Raw genomic sequence first — 14,037 nt, forward strand, 5'->3', positions numbered from 1 at the left:
TCTCAAAAAAAATTAAAAAAAAAAAAAAGATATGCAATGTGATTTGCTGTTGCAGTATACTTTAATTTGTGGGGGTTTTATTTTCCGAGTTCTCACGATTTTTATTTATTTGTCACAAAGCAAGAAGATTTATGTAAATTTCCATATCAACACATTTTTGTGTATAGATGTTTTGTATTTGTAAATGTCAGCCTCTAGAATATATAATGATTATACGGGATATAAGTGCCTTTGGTAATATTTAGTAAAGTGGTTGCCAAAGAAATATATTGAAACAGCTTTTTCAAGTGAACAGTCAACCAAATACTGGCTACTGAAGTGCATGGAAGTTTGATTGCCAGTTCAGTGAATCTTTAGCTTTATAAAAGACACTGACACAATTTTTACCTAGGTTCCTCTCTCACTGTGCTATCAGAAAGCACTAAATAACAAACTACTTCAATTCCTATTTAAAAGTTGTGTTCTTTATTTTAAACTAACACAGATCATTTGCCAGTAGTTTTCTTTATTTTCTACTTCATTTGGGCTTTGGCACTGCTCTAATTAAAATATCTGAACAATATTTATTGGATATCATTAAGCTCTTTGATCAAAGTCTTCTATTAAAAAGTCTTGTCTCCATTTACCAATTAATAATGACCCTATCAATTGCAGACTAATTCAATTAGCCATTGCCCTGAATTTTTATTCATGGAATAAGCCAAAGTTCCCAGCCTAATCAAAATCAGGCTTGAAAGGTACATAAAGATATGTTAATTCTACTTTCTCAGGGTGATCTTATTTTTGGTGAACTCAGCAGAAAATCACTTTCAATAACCCAATGAGAAAAGTACGATTCTTTTCCCTAGGAATTTTCTAAGTTTTATAATTTTCTTCAAACGTTTTTTTCTTTCTGTCATAGGATTTGAAGAAATGCCTAAGAGCTTACCTGTTAACTTGATGTCAATTTTAGTTACTTCATTTTTTTTTATTTTAGTTACTTCTAACTATAATTGTTTGAGGATATTGTTTGCAAAACAATTCAAAAAATGAAATGTATATAGAATATTACAGAAGTCTCCTCATTAAAAAAAGAGAGAAAGAGTATCACCTTATTTTCCCTTTATATGTCATGATTTAAGTAAATCAATACAAAGGCATTAGAGTCAGTCATAGTTTATTAATCCTAACATATTTATAATTTTGGTTCTTTTGTCTTTTAAACTTGTCTGAGATTTAATGAAAAAATCTTGATAAATGGACTTCCATTTACACATAGAGCTTTAGTGAAGCCTGGTTGAATTTTCTCCAACATTTTCCTGAGAACTACATTTGGAAGGTTCCTCTGGAGCTGAGAGAAGCAAGCCTGATTTTAAGTGTTCCTGTGTTGAGCTTACGAGGAGATCACGTCCATCATTTTAACTCATTCGACTTCTGCTGTAACCTTTGATTCCCTTCCCTCATCCACAAAGTACGCATACAAATGTATGCCAATCGATGATTTTCCAGGCCCTGGGTAGAGTTCCCTGTAACTACAGTGTGTGGATTCCAACATTAAATCAGAATAGAGGTGGTCAAGACCCAGAGCCTGCCCTGAGGTCTGGAGGGCCCAACAGTCACTCTACTCCAACCAGAAACTGTATGCTGTGGCCACTGCTCTACCTCCCAATGTCCCATCACACCCATTGGCCCTGGAATACAAACCTGGCAAAGTGGAGTGGAATTCACATTGACTACATGTTAGCTCATTGAATCCTAAAAAACAAACGATTCGTTCATTATGTTTTTATCAAAACACCTTATCTATGCCAGATACGTCGTGCACAACAGAGACCAAGTTGCCTGACCCTGTAATTTTATATTTGACAAGAGGGTACTTTGGATTTTGTATTATCAAGAAAATAAATTATCCTTCCTATATTCAGAGGAAAAACAGCAAGAGTAGGAGAGTCTTGTCCCTTCAGACTAACTAAGGTGTTCAGCCTAAATGTCTGCTGGGCATTGGTAACAGACAGGGCAGTGTTGATAGCTGAAGGTCGGAAAGAGAATTCCCACAACTGCCTAATAGACAGTGAGAGGCGAAGGGGAACCCTTGTGACTAGTGTGCTGGGCAGACATCAGGACTGTCCTCTCTCTGTTCAAGTAAAGGAAAATAAAACAAGATGATATAGGGCTTATTTTTTAAAGATGTAGGACAACAAAAGGACAGAAATTATTCTAAAGGTATGAAGAGAAACTATAAAAGTAGAAAATTTCCTACCAAAACGATGGTGTATCTAATTTATCTAATTTATCTAATATCTAAAATTATCAGAATTCCTTCTATCTCTTTCACCACTTGAAATTTTCACAATGAGTGTTTATAATTTATCTTTAGAAAATGAATCTATTTTTCACATCCTTTGACCAAATAACCTTAATTCTATGAATTTATCCTATGTAAATGAGGTATGTGGTCAAATGAAAGGACTAGGATTTTTTGAGAGTATTAATTTTAATAGAAACAAAATTGAGGATACAGGGAGGAGTAAATGTTTTATAGTTAATAATTACAGCAAATCTTTAATATGGTGTGTTATGGCAAAAAAAAAAAAGTCTTAAAAATAGTTTATTGACATAGAGAATTACTGATGAAATATTAAGTGGAAAAAAGAATGAATTAATTGACCTGCAAATGCAGACTAAAAGTGCAACCAACACCTGGTAACCAATCAAATGCCAAGTACAACAAATTTGTCTAAAAACCCATGTTTAGAGTGAATAAAAAACATTGATCTTATCTGATAGTGAGACAGAATTGTTTTCTACTCTTTCTGTATTCCTCAATTTTTCTTCATAGCATGTATTACTTTCATGAGAAAGATTATTAAAATAAAATTATTAAATATAAATTGTGCATAGTTACCATGCTATCTCCCATCCTCAGTTAAAACATGCAGTTGACCAACTTGCATGATTCTAAATGAACTCTTTTAAAAAGTTAGCAGTCATGAGCTGACAGCAATCACGGGGTGTAGCTCAGGCTGACCTGGAGCATTGTTCATGTTATAATTGCAGGTAATTTTTAAGTACAGAATTATCTCAATTTTGAATCCAGGGCAGATGATACCTAGATATTTGGAATGTCTACTCTATGCCAGGTGTCCTACAAAACATACTCCTGAATGATCACCTAAGCTTACAAAGCTTGTTTATGGCACCATACATGTGTTATATGAGGTTTTACATGCAAAAGGCATACTATAAAACACCAATAAAACAGAAAAGTCCCTCTATCCTTTGAAAGGTTATTTTATAGTATAATTTTTTGTATTAGTGCTCATAGCTGTAAAGTTCAATATGGAAAAAGTAATTGCTATATTAAATATTTAAAAATATTATTAGAAACTTAAACTTCTTCAGCAAAGGGAGGAGGAAAGCAATAATGAGTGGTGAAATGAATATATAGGATTTGGTATTTTAAGAACACTGAACCTGTAACCCTAGAGCTACTAGATCATATCAAATATAAGAGCTGGATAATATTTCATATTGAATTGATCACATTAACTAGTTGGCCTACAAATACGCACTGGAAGTGTTACTAACATCTGATAACCAACAATATTGTTCAAATACCAAGTGCAGTGAATTATGTGCCTTAAATGGATCTAGGATTACATACAATTATATTATGTAATGTTATGGTTAAAAAATTCCTTATTGAAACCAAAATGTTTTCTAAACATTTTACCCATAATTTGATTTTTAAATGCTATATAATTATATTAGCTCAAAGTTACTTCTGTTCAATGAGTTAATTTTACAAAACTCTGTGAAGTTAGAAAATATGTCATTCAAAATAGCTGATAAGACAGGCTAACTAGAGTATTTTAGATGTAGCCGTGTTGCATATTTCTGTGATAAATCTCTTTGGTCTTTTTTTTTTCTTTTCACTTTTCTTGCACACTATTTTATCTGTTTTCCTCACTCCTTTAAGAGCATCTCTGTGAAAATCAGCTGACTTTCCTAGTCTGCCCTTCCAGGGAGCCATCTGTCAGGGTGTGATGCAGACATCTGAAATGTCATTTATCTTGACCTTTCTCAAACAGATGCTCTTCGTTGTTCTACAGTTTTCCTAAGTTAGACACTCTAAAAATAATTATGCTTCACTAAAACATTACAGGATATTTTACAACAAAAGAGTTACATTCCTACATAACCCTCATGCAATACTTTTTTCTTTACTCACATATCATTTGAGCCTCTCTGTATATGCATCCCTCTTTTTTTACTCATATAATTAAAGGAAAATAAATCACTCACTGTAATTTGGAATCTAATTCCCTCTTTTAGCATTGTTTTGGAGCCATTTCCCTGTTGTAACATAACCTTAATATTCAAATGGGAACAAAATTCCATAAAATTATATTATTTTTAGTAAGCCATTTCACCCATAAATGGGAATTTCAGTGCTTCAAATTTTCTCTACTTTAAGTAAAGATGAAATGACTATCTTTGTATATAACCTGAGAAGGTGACCAAAGTATACTGTGATCCAGAAGTTGCTTCTAGGACAATCTGGCCACCCATTTCCCTGATTCTGTATTTATGTTTCTAATAACATGCTGAGACTGATAATAGATTATTCCCCCAGATTTATTTATTGTTTTATCCTTATCAAATTCTTATAATAAAGCCCTTACTATAGTCTATATGTTGTTTTACACACTTAGTAAATATTAATTCATCTAATCCTCATAAAATCCAATGAGGATTGTTATCTTCATTTTTCAGATGAGGAAATGGAGATGTGGGGTAGTCAAGTAGCCTGCCCAAGGGCATATAGCCAGTAAAGGCAGAGCCATTTTGGGAACCCAGACCATCCAGCTCTTGTACAATGGACTGCCTCTCACGATCAGAAGATCGGAGAGGATTTTTAACTAGTAACCCTTCCAGTAGAAACTGGTTGGCACCACTGTGACACTGTTTCCTCGACCAGTGATGTTACCCGATATAGAAAAACAAGAGAAAGACAAGCTGACAGTTTCTGCTGTGGTACCTTGTGGCATCCTTAGCCATGGTTAGTTCTTGTCCATGAGACATACTTAGGAAGTAGTTTTAGCTCAATCTAGCAAAACCTTTATTGAGGGACTGTTATATGTAAGGCACATTTAGTACAGATGCAGACATGAAGTGCAGTGCACTAAGCCAAACGTCTACCCATCCGCCAGCTCAGTGCCCTAAATAATCTGCTGTATTCGAGCCAAACCTTGAGAGGTGAGGGTCTATCTAAAACAGCTGAAGACATTTCGTCCAGCATGTTTGCAGTACAACTTTAACTCGGAAGATCTATAAGAAGGCAAAGTACTTCTGGGCCAGTGGTAAGCATAGATCCAGAAGAATGAGCTTTTCTGGGATCATCCTGAATATGAGAGTGACATGTCTCTGAGTGTGTCCCAGACTGAGATTTCTACATGTCCTGTTGCAGAACTTTCGTGTTAAGTGTGGGATGCTGATTATTTTTACACTAAAAGAGGTTTGCTTAGGCTTGGTATTCTAAGTTTAATGTAGCAAATAGCAAATTTTAGGACAAAATCCAGCTTGAAACAGATTGCTGACTATTTAAGTAGAGAAGTTGACTTAACTGGAACAAAAAAGAAAAACATTTCTAGTTAAAAAAAAAAAAGCTGGAGAAGGGGAGCAGTTAGAGTGGGAGAAAAACATATCTGTTAGAAAGAGCCAAGACACACAACTTAAGGAGAAAACATCTCCACCCAGCAGGAAACCCAGCTGACTTTAAGAAATACCACAGAAAAAGAGATATGCTATAAGACTCTTCATTGCGTCATCTTAGCTAAAGACTCAGACGTTTAGGGACCAAAGGATCCAGCCTTAGAAGTGTTCATATTCTTGGTGACAGTTTGAGTTTCTGTGCATTTATAGCATTGATGGTAATGCAGTGACTCAGAATACTGTAAGGTTTTTTGCCCATTAATTGTCAGGAACATTAAGAGCATTTTGAAGAGCAGCAGCTATGCCTAGGTGTCTCTGTGCAATTATATTTGGATTTAGGACAACAAAAGCAATCCATATTTTTAACTCTGGACAGGGGAAGAACAGAGACGAAATTCATGTTAAAACACAGGGCTCTTCTAATATTGTAAAGCCAGGATTGGTTTGGATTGGGGCTTAGATTTCCTATAAGTTTGATGAGTATGATGAGGAAGCTTTGAGATTCTTCAGAAATTTCTGAAATTGTCCCAAAGAACAGAAAGAAATCCTTGAGTGAGAATTTATATGTATGGTGGAACGTTGAATCAGAAAGGTGGATTTGAATCTAGGATCCTCCCTTCACTCACTATTTATCTTTGGATCACACATCATGCTGTATTAGGCATCTGTTTCCTCATCTCAAAGCTATGGTACAGGGCTGTTGAGAGGATTCAGTGAGGACATAAGAAAGCACTCAGTATAGTGTGTATGACGTAGCAATAGTTTCCTTCCCAGGTATCATAAGTCTGCCATCTTGCCTTGCTGTGGGACAGATAAGATATTTTAGATGATATAATACATGTTTCAGAAATAGCAAAAACTGAAGTATTTTAGAGTTTTTGATAAACTTTCTAAAATGTTTTAATAAAGCATTAAAGGTAGTTTTCTGTCTTAATCCATTGTCCAGTTTGAGTCTAATGTCTTTAATTAAGGAATGTTCCAAACAGTGTTGAAAAGCCCCAATGACTTTTTTAAGAAATATCCCTAGGCTGTGAAACATTGCGAATTTTTTTCATATCTTTATTGAAGAGCATCTAAATACAGTCATTAAATATGTTCTATTCAACACTGTCTTTTCATTCATGTACTGTATCTGACCCATGACTGTCTATTTGTGGCTACATATATCACACAGGATGGAGAACCTGAAATAGAAACAAAAGGACATAGTGGTTGAAAGCCACCAAGGTCACACATGGGATCATGATAGTGAAAGATGATAAGATCAAGGATGTAAGCAAGGCAATTAGTCATAGGAAGTAGGAGGAAGTAGGTGGCTATTGTGGAAGGAGAGAGGAAGCTGTAGATCAAGGAACATCAATAAACCTAAAGGTAAAGGTCTTATAAGAATTGTCCACAGGGAAAACAAAGATTCCCATATTTTTTTAAAATTCGCATCCTAAGAAGAAAAGCTTCATGAATTAGAGAACAAAGAAGAATTATACTAAATTATTCAGTGTTACGTACTCTTTTTTTTATAAATATCAATCCTATCTTTTGCATTTCAATTACATCTTGATTAATTTAATGCTTACCAGGTCACCATGGGTCTCATAGTTTTATAAGTACATATTTTGTAGGAACAATCACATTATGAGCACAGATCCCACAAGTCATGGATGCATACTTTAATCTTTCTTCATTTTTGAAGAATGCCTGACTTCCTCCTCAGCATTTTTAGGATTGTAATTTTCTGAAAGAGATTTTCGCTGGACAACAATTACTATTACTCAATTATATTTTCCTGAGCTGATTAAAATTCATGGAAATAATGTTGGCTTTTTATTTAATGTTTAACTGTGATACATATAATATCATTTTTATTCCTAATATGTACACAACTATAGTTTTATTTTTATTATTATTGAATTGACCAGTAAAGTCAGCAAATTGAATTATAAGCACTAGCTCTGGAAGATAATAATCATTTCAAGAAGGCCAGACTTGCCAGCTCTAGATGTATCAGTTTAATATAAAATTGATTGGTAGACTGAAATGACCATCACTTTATTTTAAAATGGTCAAAATAGTTATTCAAGTTTTTGACTAAACTTATCCAGTGGCAAAATCAAAGTTATGAGCCAATAATAGCTCAGTCATCAGTTTCAAAATTCAAATAATCTGTATTTTTGGCTTTAGCATATATGTTACTTAATCTCCTGAATTCAAGAGACTTGCAAATTTATAATGGACTCTATCATGGCATTTAAATTATATCTTTTCCTTTTTTTAGGTGGACCTTCTGGTCCCTACCAAAGTAACTGGCATCATTACACAAGGAGCTAAAGATTTTGGTCACGTACAGTTCGTAGGCTCCTACAAACTAGCTTACAGCAATGATGGAGAACACTGGACTGTATACCAGGATGAAAAGCAAAGAAAAGATAAGGTAAGTGATCTGAGTGGTTTAGAACAGGCAGAAATGGAGGACCAAACTGAATCCAATTTTGATTGAATGAACTACTTATACATAGGTATTAAAATTAATGGTTATATACACTGAAAAATATATGTTAAATAAAAAGCTTTAACATTTTCCATATTATCAATTATCTGAGATCCACCTAAGTTAAATTTGCTTGTATTTTATAGAAGCTTGAATAATTTATCATAAAGCACATGTAAATAGTTATTGTTTGAATACTTACCACTATTAATTTTACTTTTTAAAAAGATTTTATGTATTTATTTAATTTTAGAAAGAGAGAGCACACACATGTGGGAGTGGGGTAAGGGGAAGAGGGGGAGGGAGAGGGAGAGGATCTCAAGATGACTCCTGGCTGACTGTGGAGCCCAACACAGGGCTTGATCTCATGACCCTGAGATCATGACTGAGTTGAAAACAAGTCGAACACTCAACCAACTGAGGTACCCAGGTGCCCCTAATTTTACTATTAAAAAACATTACTGTTATTAGAAAAAATGTTCTTTGGCAAAAATATTTCAAAAATTAACTAAAAGATGTTTTGTATTTCTTTGATTATTTTGACAATTAGGAATTTTAGAAATGGACAAATTTTAACTATTATACTTGTTTATCAAAATTAAACATAGGATGTTTCTCTGCCCAGTTTCCTTGATTGTGTTTTAATTCACGGATTTATCCAATTTTTTTACCTGTGTAACTTTTAATATTATAGTAATAGATAGATAGATAGATATTATTGTACCATACAATTCTACACTATATTATATCTAATTGTTTTTCTAAAAGTTCTTACATTTTAAACATCTTTCCATAATATCTCCTGGTCCAAATTTCTATAGGGCCCCAGAACATGAAAGTGCTCAGGCTTCCATATCAATAACTAATTCATTCAGATGTTAAAATGTAGCCTCAGTTGGACCAATGAAATTGAAACTCATTCATTGCTTAGAGTGTTTGTGCAAAGAACTCTAACTTTCTAAACACATAATGGAAACAAATATCTTAGTTCAAGGATTTGGGGGAAAATATAATATGTTAAGTATTTCTGAGTTAATAATGACTTTATCCATTTTATGTAGCCCTTTCATTCCCTTACTCTTATCATATTATTAACCAGTAGAAAGTTAAGAATATCTTTCTTTTTTTATTTTTTTTTAAGATTTTATTAATTTGAGAGAGAGAGAAAGAGAGCACAAGCAGGGGAGAGGCAAAGGGAGAAGCAGGCTCCCCACTGAGCAGGGAGCCCAACGTGGGACTCAGTCCCAGGACCGTGAGATTATGACCTGAGCCAAAGGCAGACGCTTAACTGACTGAGCCATCCAAATACCCCAGGAATATCTTTCTTTTTCAAATATTCAAGCAGAGAATTGATAGATTTTCCCAGCAATATTAAGCCTGGAATGGCTATTCCACTGAGTCAACACAGTGAATTCAGTTCACATAAAATTCACTTTAGGGGAGACATGTTTTTAGGTTTAGATTATAAAATCCACACCCTTTTAACACCTCAGAACACACCCATTTAGCATCTCGGGGTACATTCATTTAACATCTCAGAACATACACACACACACTTTATATTTTAACATTTCAGAAATTGTTGTATCTTACAATGTCACAATTAAATTGGGAGCATTTAATATTTTCTAGAAGAACCTAAAATAATGGCATGTTTTCTAATCAATAGCATCTTAGACTGAATGGATATAGGGTTTTTTGTAAAACTGTCTTCAAATGTATTTGTGAGCTGTAAACAGATATCTGCCATGATTTATGGCTAATAACTATTTCAGTTCCTACCTTTCACTTTTTTACAGTAGGCATTCTGATGCATAGAGAATGAAAATATATTCCATAAAATGAAGCTTTTTAAACTTCATAAATTATATAGCTCTTGAAATTAATTTTAAGATAGATAAATATTCTCATTCATTATCCATGTGTAATGTTCACTAAAAAGCACATCTCTAGGGGCACCTGGGTTGCTCAGTCAGTTGAGTGTCCAGCTCTTAGTTTCTGCTCAGTTCATGATCTCAGGGTCGTGGAATTGAGCCCTACAAGGGGCTACTTACTCAATGGGGAGTCTGCTTGAAATTCTCTCCCTCTCCTTCTGCCCCTCATCTCCCCTCTCTCTCTCCTTCTCTAAAATAAATAAATACTTTTTTAAAAAAAGCATATCTGTAATAGCAAAATCCTTATATAGATTGATTTAGGGAAGAAGTATCAAGAAAAATATGATTAAATTATTGTACTAATGAAATACTTTTTTGTCTCCATTTACATTAAGCATGTGATTTCATGATTACATGTGAATAATTTTTTAATTTTTCCCTTAGTAATAGATGATGCATTTGCATATTAGTGCATTTTATTTCATTATCTTTGTCTGAAATGTATGTAAAATTTTTGTCAAGTTGACCAAGATTTTCTATATCCTTACTGATTTTCTATCTACTTGTACTAGCAATTATGGAGAAAGCAATGTGCAAATCTCCAACTATAATTGTGGTGTTCCTGAGTTCTTCTTGCAGTTATATCATTGTTTGTTTGATGTATTTTGAAGCTCTGTTGAAAGATGCATATGCATGATCAATTAGGACTCTAAAGTCCACTTGATCAAATAGCTCCTTTATGATTAGAAAATGACCTTCTTTATCCCTGGAAATATTTTTTGATCTGGAATCTTCTTTGCTGATATTAGTAGATGTACTTCAGCTTTCTTTTGATTTATGCTATGTTGGTGTGTGTTTTTTTCATCCTTTTGCATTTAACCCATTTGTACCTTATATTTGAAATGCATTTCTTCTATGCAGCATATAGTTGGGTCTCTTTTTTTTTTCCCAATCCTGCCATCTCTGCTCTTTAATCAGAGAATTTAAACCATTTATATTTGATATGAATATTGATATATTTGGGTTTAAATCTGTCATATTTCTGTTTATTTTCCTACTTGTTGCATTTTTTCCTTTTTTTTTTCTATTTTTCTGTCTTCTTTTGGATTAATAGAATTTTTTAATGATTCCAGTCGGGGTTTTTTCATTGTTGACTTACTTGCTATAACTTGATTTTTTATTATTGCAGTGATTTCTGTAGGATTTCTAGCATACATTTTAAACTTACTAGTCTACCTTCAAATTAATGCAGAGCCCCAGAAACCTACCTCTAGAAGCACAAAATAGATTTTAGCTATAAATCCATGTTCTTAGGAGCCACATTTATTATAACACTTGATTTTGACATTCCCCAAATAAGTCTTACCATAAAGAAAGAAATAGGCTCCCACTAGGCAAGTTGGTCAACTATGAGAGTAAATTGATACCCAGTGCAAAGGATGTAGGCCGGAATTCTTATGTGAGACAATAAATCAGTATCATCTATCCAATATAAAAATTTCTGAAGAATTAAACCATCTTAATATTATAAATGTGACAATCAGCTAAACCCAGACCATGTAACTGGTAGTTTTAAAATTAAATTTAGCCAGTTTGTTTATGGTATTATAATTGATTCAGTATGATGAAGAAAAGCCTTAGATAAGTTTATTACCGAAGAAAACAACAAACTCCAATAAACTGTACTTAAGAATACAGCAATTATGATTACAATAAAGAAATATTTATCTATAAGAAGGAAGAGCAAAAGTTCTCTGAACTCTTGGAAATAGAGGCATTATATATACATATATAATATACACACAGAATATATATATATAATACACACACATATTTGTATGTATATATATTCCAAAGTATACATGTATCACTCATAATATATATGTGTATATATATATCCAAATAATTGTGCTTTATTATTATTACTATTTTTACTAGGTATTTTACCTATAATTTTATATATTCTTCATAAGGGTGCTCTTCTTCTTTACAGAAGCCCTCCACAACTTAGCAATTAATTTTTCTGAATAAGCCATTTCCTATTGATTCCTAATATTATTTGTGTCTTGTTTTCCATGGTTACTTTCCATAAGGGAAAAAGTCTTCAGTATTTACAAATGCAAATTCAACTACAAACTTTCATCCACACAAATATAAATGAATTGAATGTTTCAGGGCAAAGCATGTGCTTGTGAAATGTTTTATGTATGTACATTTCAAAAGGAAATATTTACAAACAAAATTTTCTGATTTCTTTTTTTTATCTTTCCGTTTTTATTGATTGCTTGCTCTAATTAGATTTTAGGGGTGTAGGTGTAGAAGTCTGCTATAGATCCAAAAACAAGATTACTTCAGAAAAACAATTTCAAAATAATAGCAATTTTCTAGGTTTACCACAAGTGGTGTAAATGAAATACTAAAAAGGTATGAATGCTGAATTTTAAAAAAATGTATGAATGCCCTTTCTGTTTCTCATTAGTCATAACTGACTAAGCCTCAGGAAAGCAACGCCAAGGAAAAAGTATATATGTACATAGGAGTGTCTAAATGTATGTGTCAGTGTATATGTATGTATGTATGTGTGTGTGTGTGTGTTTATGCCAAAAGTCAATTAAAGAAAAATAAATTCCTGTTCTCTTCATTGCAATGTCAGTTTCTCACTATCTTCCCAGAGCCTTTATAAGAATTGCAATTTACTTTAACATTTTATTTTTTGACAAAATTCCACATTATATCTTTCATGACGGAGCACATGATGCTACTGTCTCATCACAATCCCTACATTTTTATTTTTCTCTTTCTTGTCTACAATATTTTCTAACATTTAACTTTTATATTTCTCTACACCATGGATTCAGATACATTTTTTATTTGAAAGTCAAATGTTCCTTTGCTCTCATGAAAGTGACGTTTGTTTTATACTCTTGGAGCTGTTTTTTTACTGCAGTTAGCAGGAAAATTGCAAAATTTGACAGACACTTCCAGTATTTAATTTTTAAGGTTATAAGCCAAAGTAAAACAATAATAAATTTCAGGAAGTGTTCTTATATGGAAAAATTAAAAATGAAAATGGATTTTCTCATCCAATATATTAGTCATAATGTCATGGTGTTTAAATAAACCTGAATTCACACCATGGGGGCTTTCTTCTTTGGGAAAAAAAAAAGAAGCTGGTAATATTCTGCCTCCCTCCCTGAAATTGTCCAGGTTTTTAAAAGTATAAATCAAAACTTTGCAGCTTCACCCTGGATTTTCTATAAAAGAAAATCCAAAACTCTGTTTCCAGTAAGATTTTATTGGTCCTTAAAAATAAATAAATAAATAAATAAATAAATAAATAAATAAATAAATAAATAAATAAAAGATTTTATTGGTCCTTAAAGATGCCACGTACTCAACAAGAACAATCCTGCAACATCTTAGTGAACTCTCTAATTCAGTGGTTACCAAAATTGCCTGATCATAACACTCGTGGGGGAGCTTGTTAAAAAATACACATTTCTGGGCCCTGCCTCTGACTCTCAGAGGGATGAGCTGGGAATCTAAATGTTTACAGAGGCTCCAGCTAATTTGAATAAATGTTTACAGAAGCCCAAGCTAATTTGAATAATGAGCACGTGTGGGAAAGATGACTCTAATTGGTACCAAATTTAAGTTTTTGAAACTGAGTGTAGTTTGTATTTTTCTAGTCAGAATGGAATGTATTATATTATAATTCTTTAGGACTGGCTGGCCTCCAATTTGTCAGTGGCGCAAGTCAGTATGAATCAATGTCTCAAGTGTAAGTTTAAATTTTAATGTTTGCCAGTTGTCTCACAAACACCAGCAAGTAATCATGTATTAGCTTTAAACAAATTTTAAATTTAAATAATAGATTTATGTAGTTAGGAACACATAGTAGGTGGGAAAACATCTAGAAGGATGTGACATTTATATTCATTCAATCATGTATTATTCTGAAGGCAGTTATTGTCTACTCTGTTT

The 14,037-nt window shown here is 33.0% G+C and overlaps 1 protein-coding gene across 2 annotated transcripts in view; it reads left to right on the forward strand.

The window, feature by feature from the left end:
- EDIL3 (EGF like and discoidin domains 3) overlaps positions 1-14,037 on the forward strand; it is a 389,745-nt gene that overhangs the window by 356,875 nt on the left and 18,833 nt on the right. For both annotated transcript variants that reach the window (XM_006734136.3, XM_006734135.3), the window contains one exon: positions 7,967-8,122. In XM_006734136.3, the coding sequence (XP_006734199.1) occupies positions 7,967-8,122 (156 nt within the window). The remainder of the gene's footprint in view (positions 1-7,966; positions 8,123-14,037) is intronic.

This window comes from Leptonychotes weddellii, chromosome 7 (assembly GCF_054177405.1).
Source record: "Leptonychotes weddellii isolate Sample4059 chromosome 7, ASM5417740v2, whole genome shotgun sequence".
NCBI classification, from domain to species: Eukaryota; Metazoa; Chordata; class Mammalia; order Carnivora; family Phocidae; genus Leptonychotes; species Leptonychotes weddellii.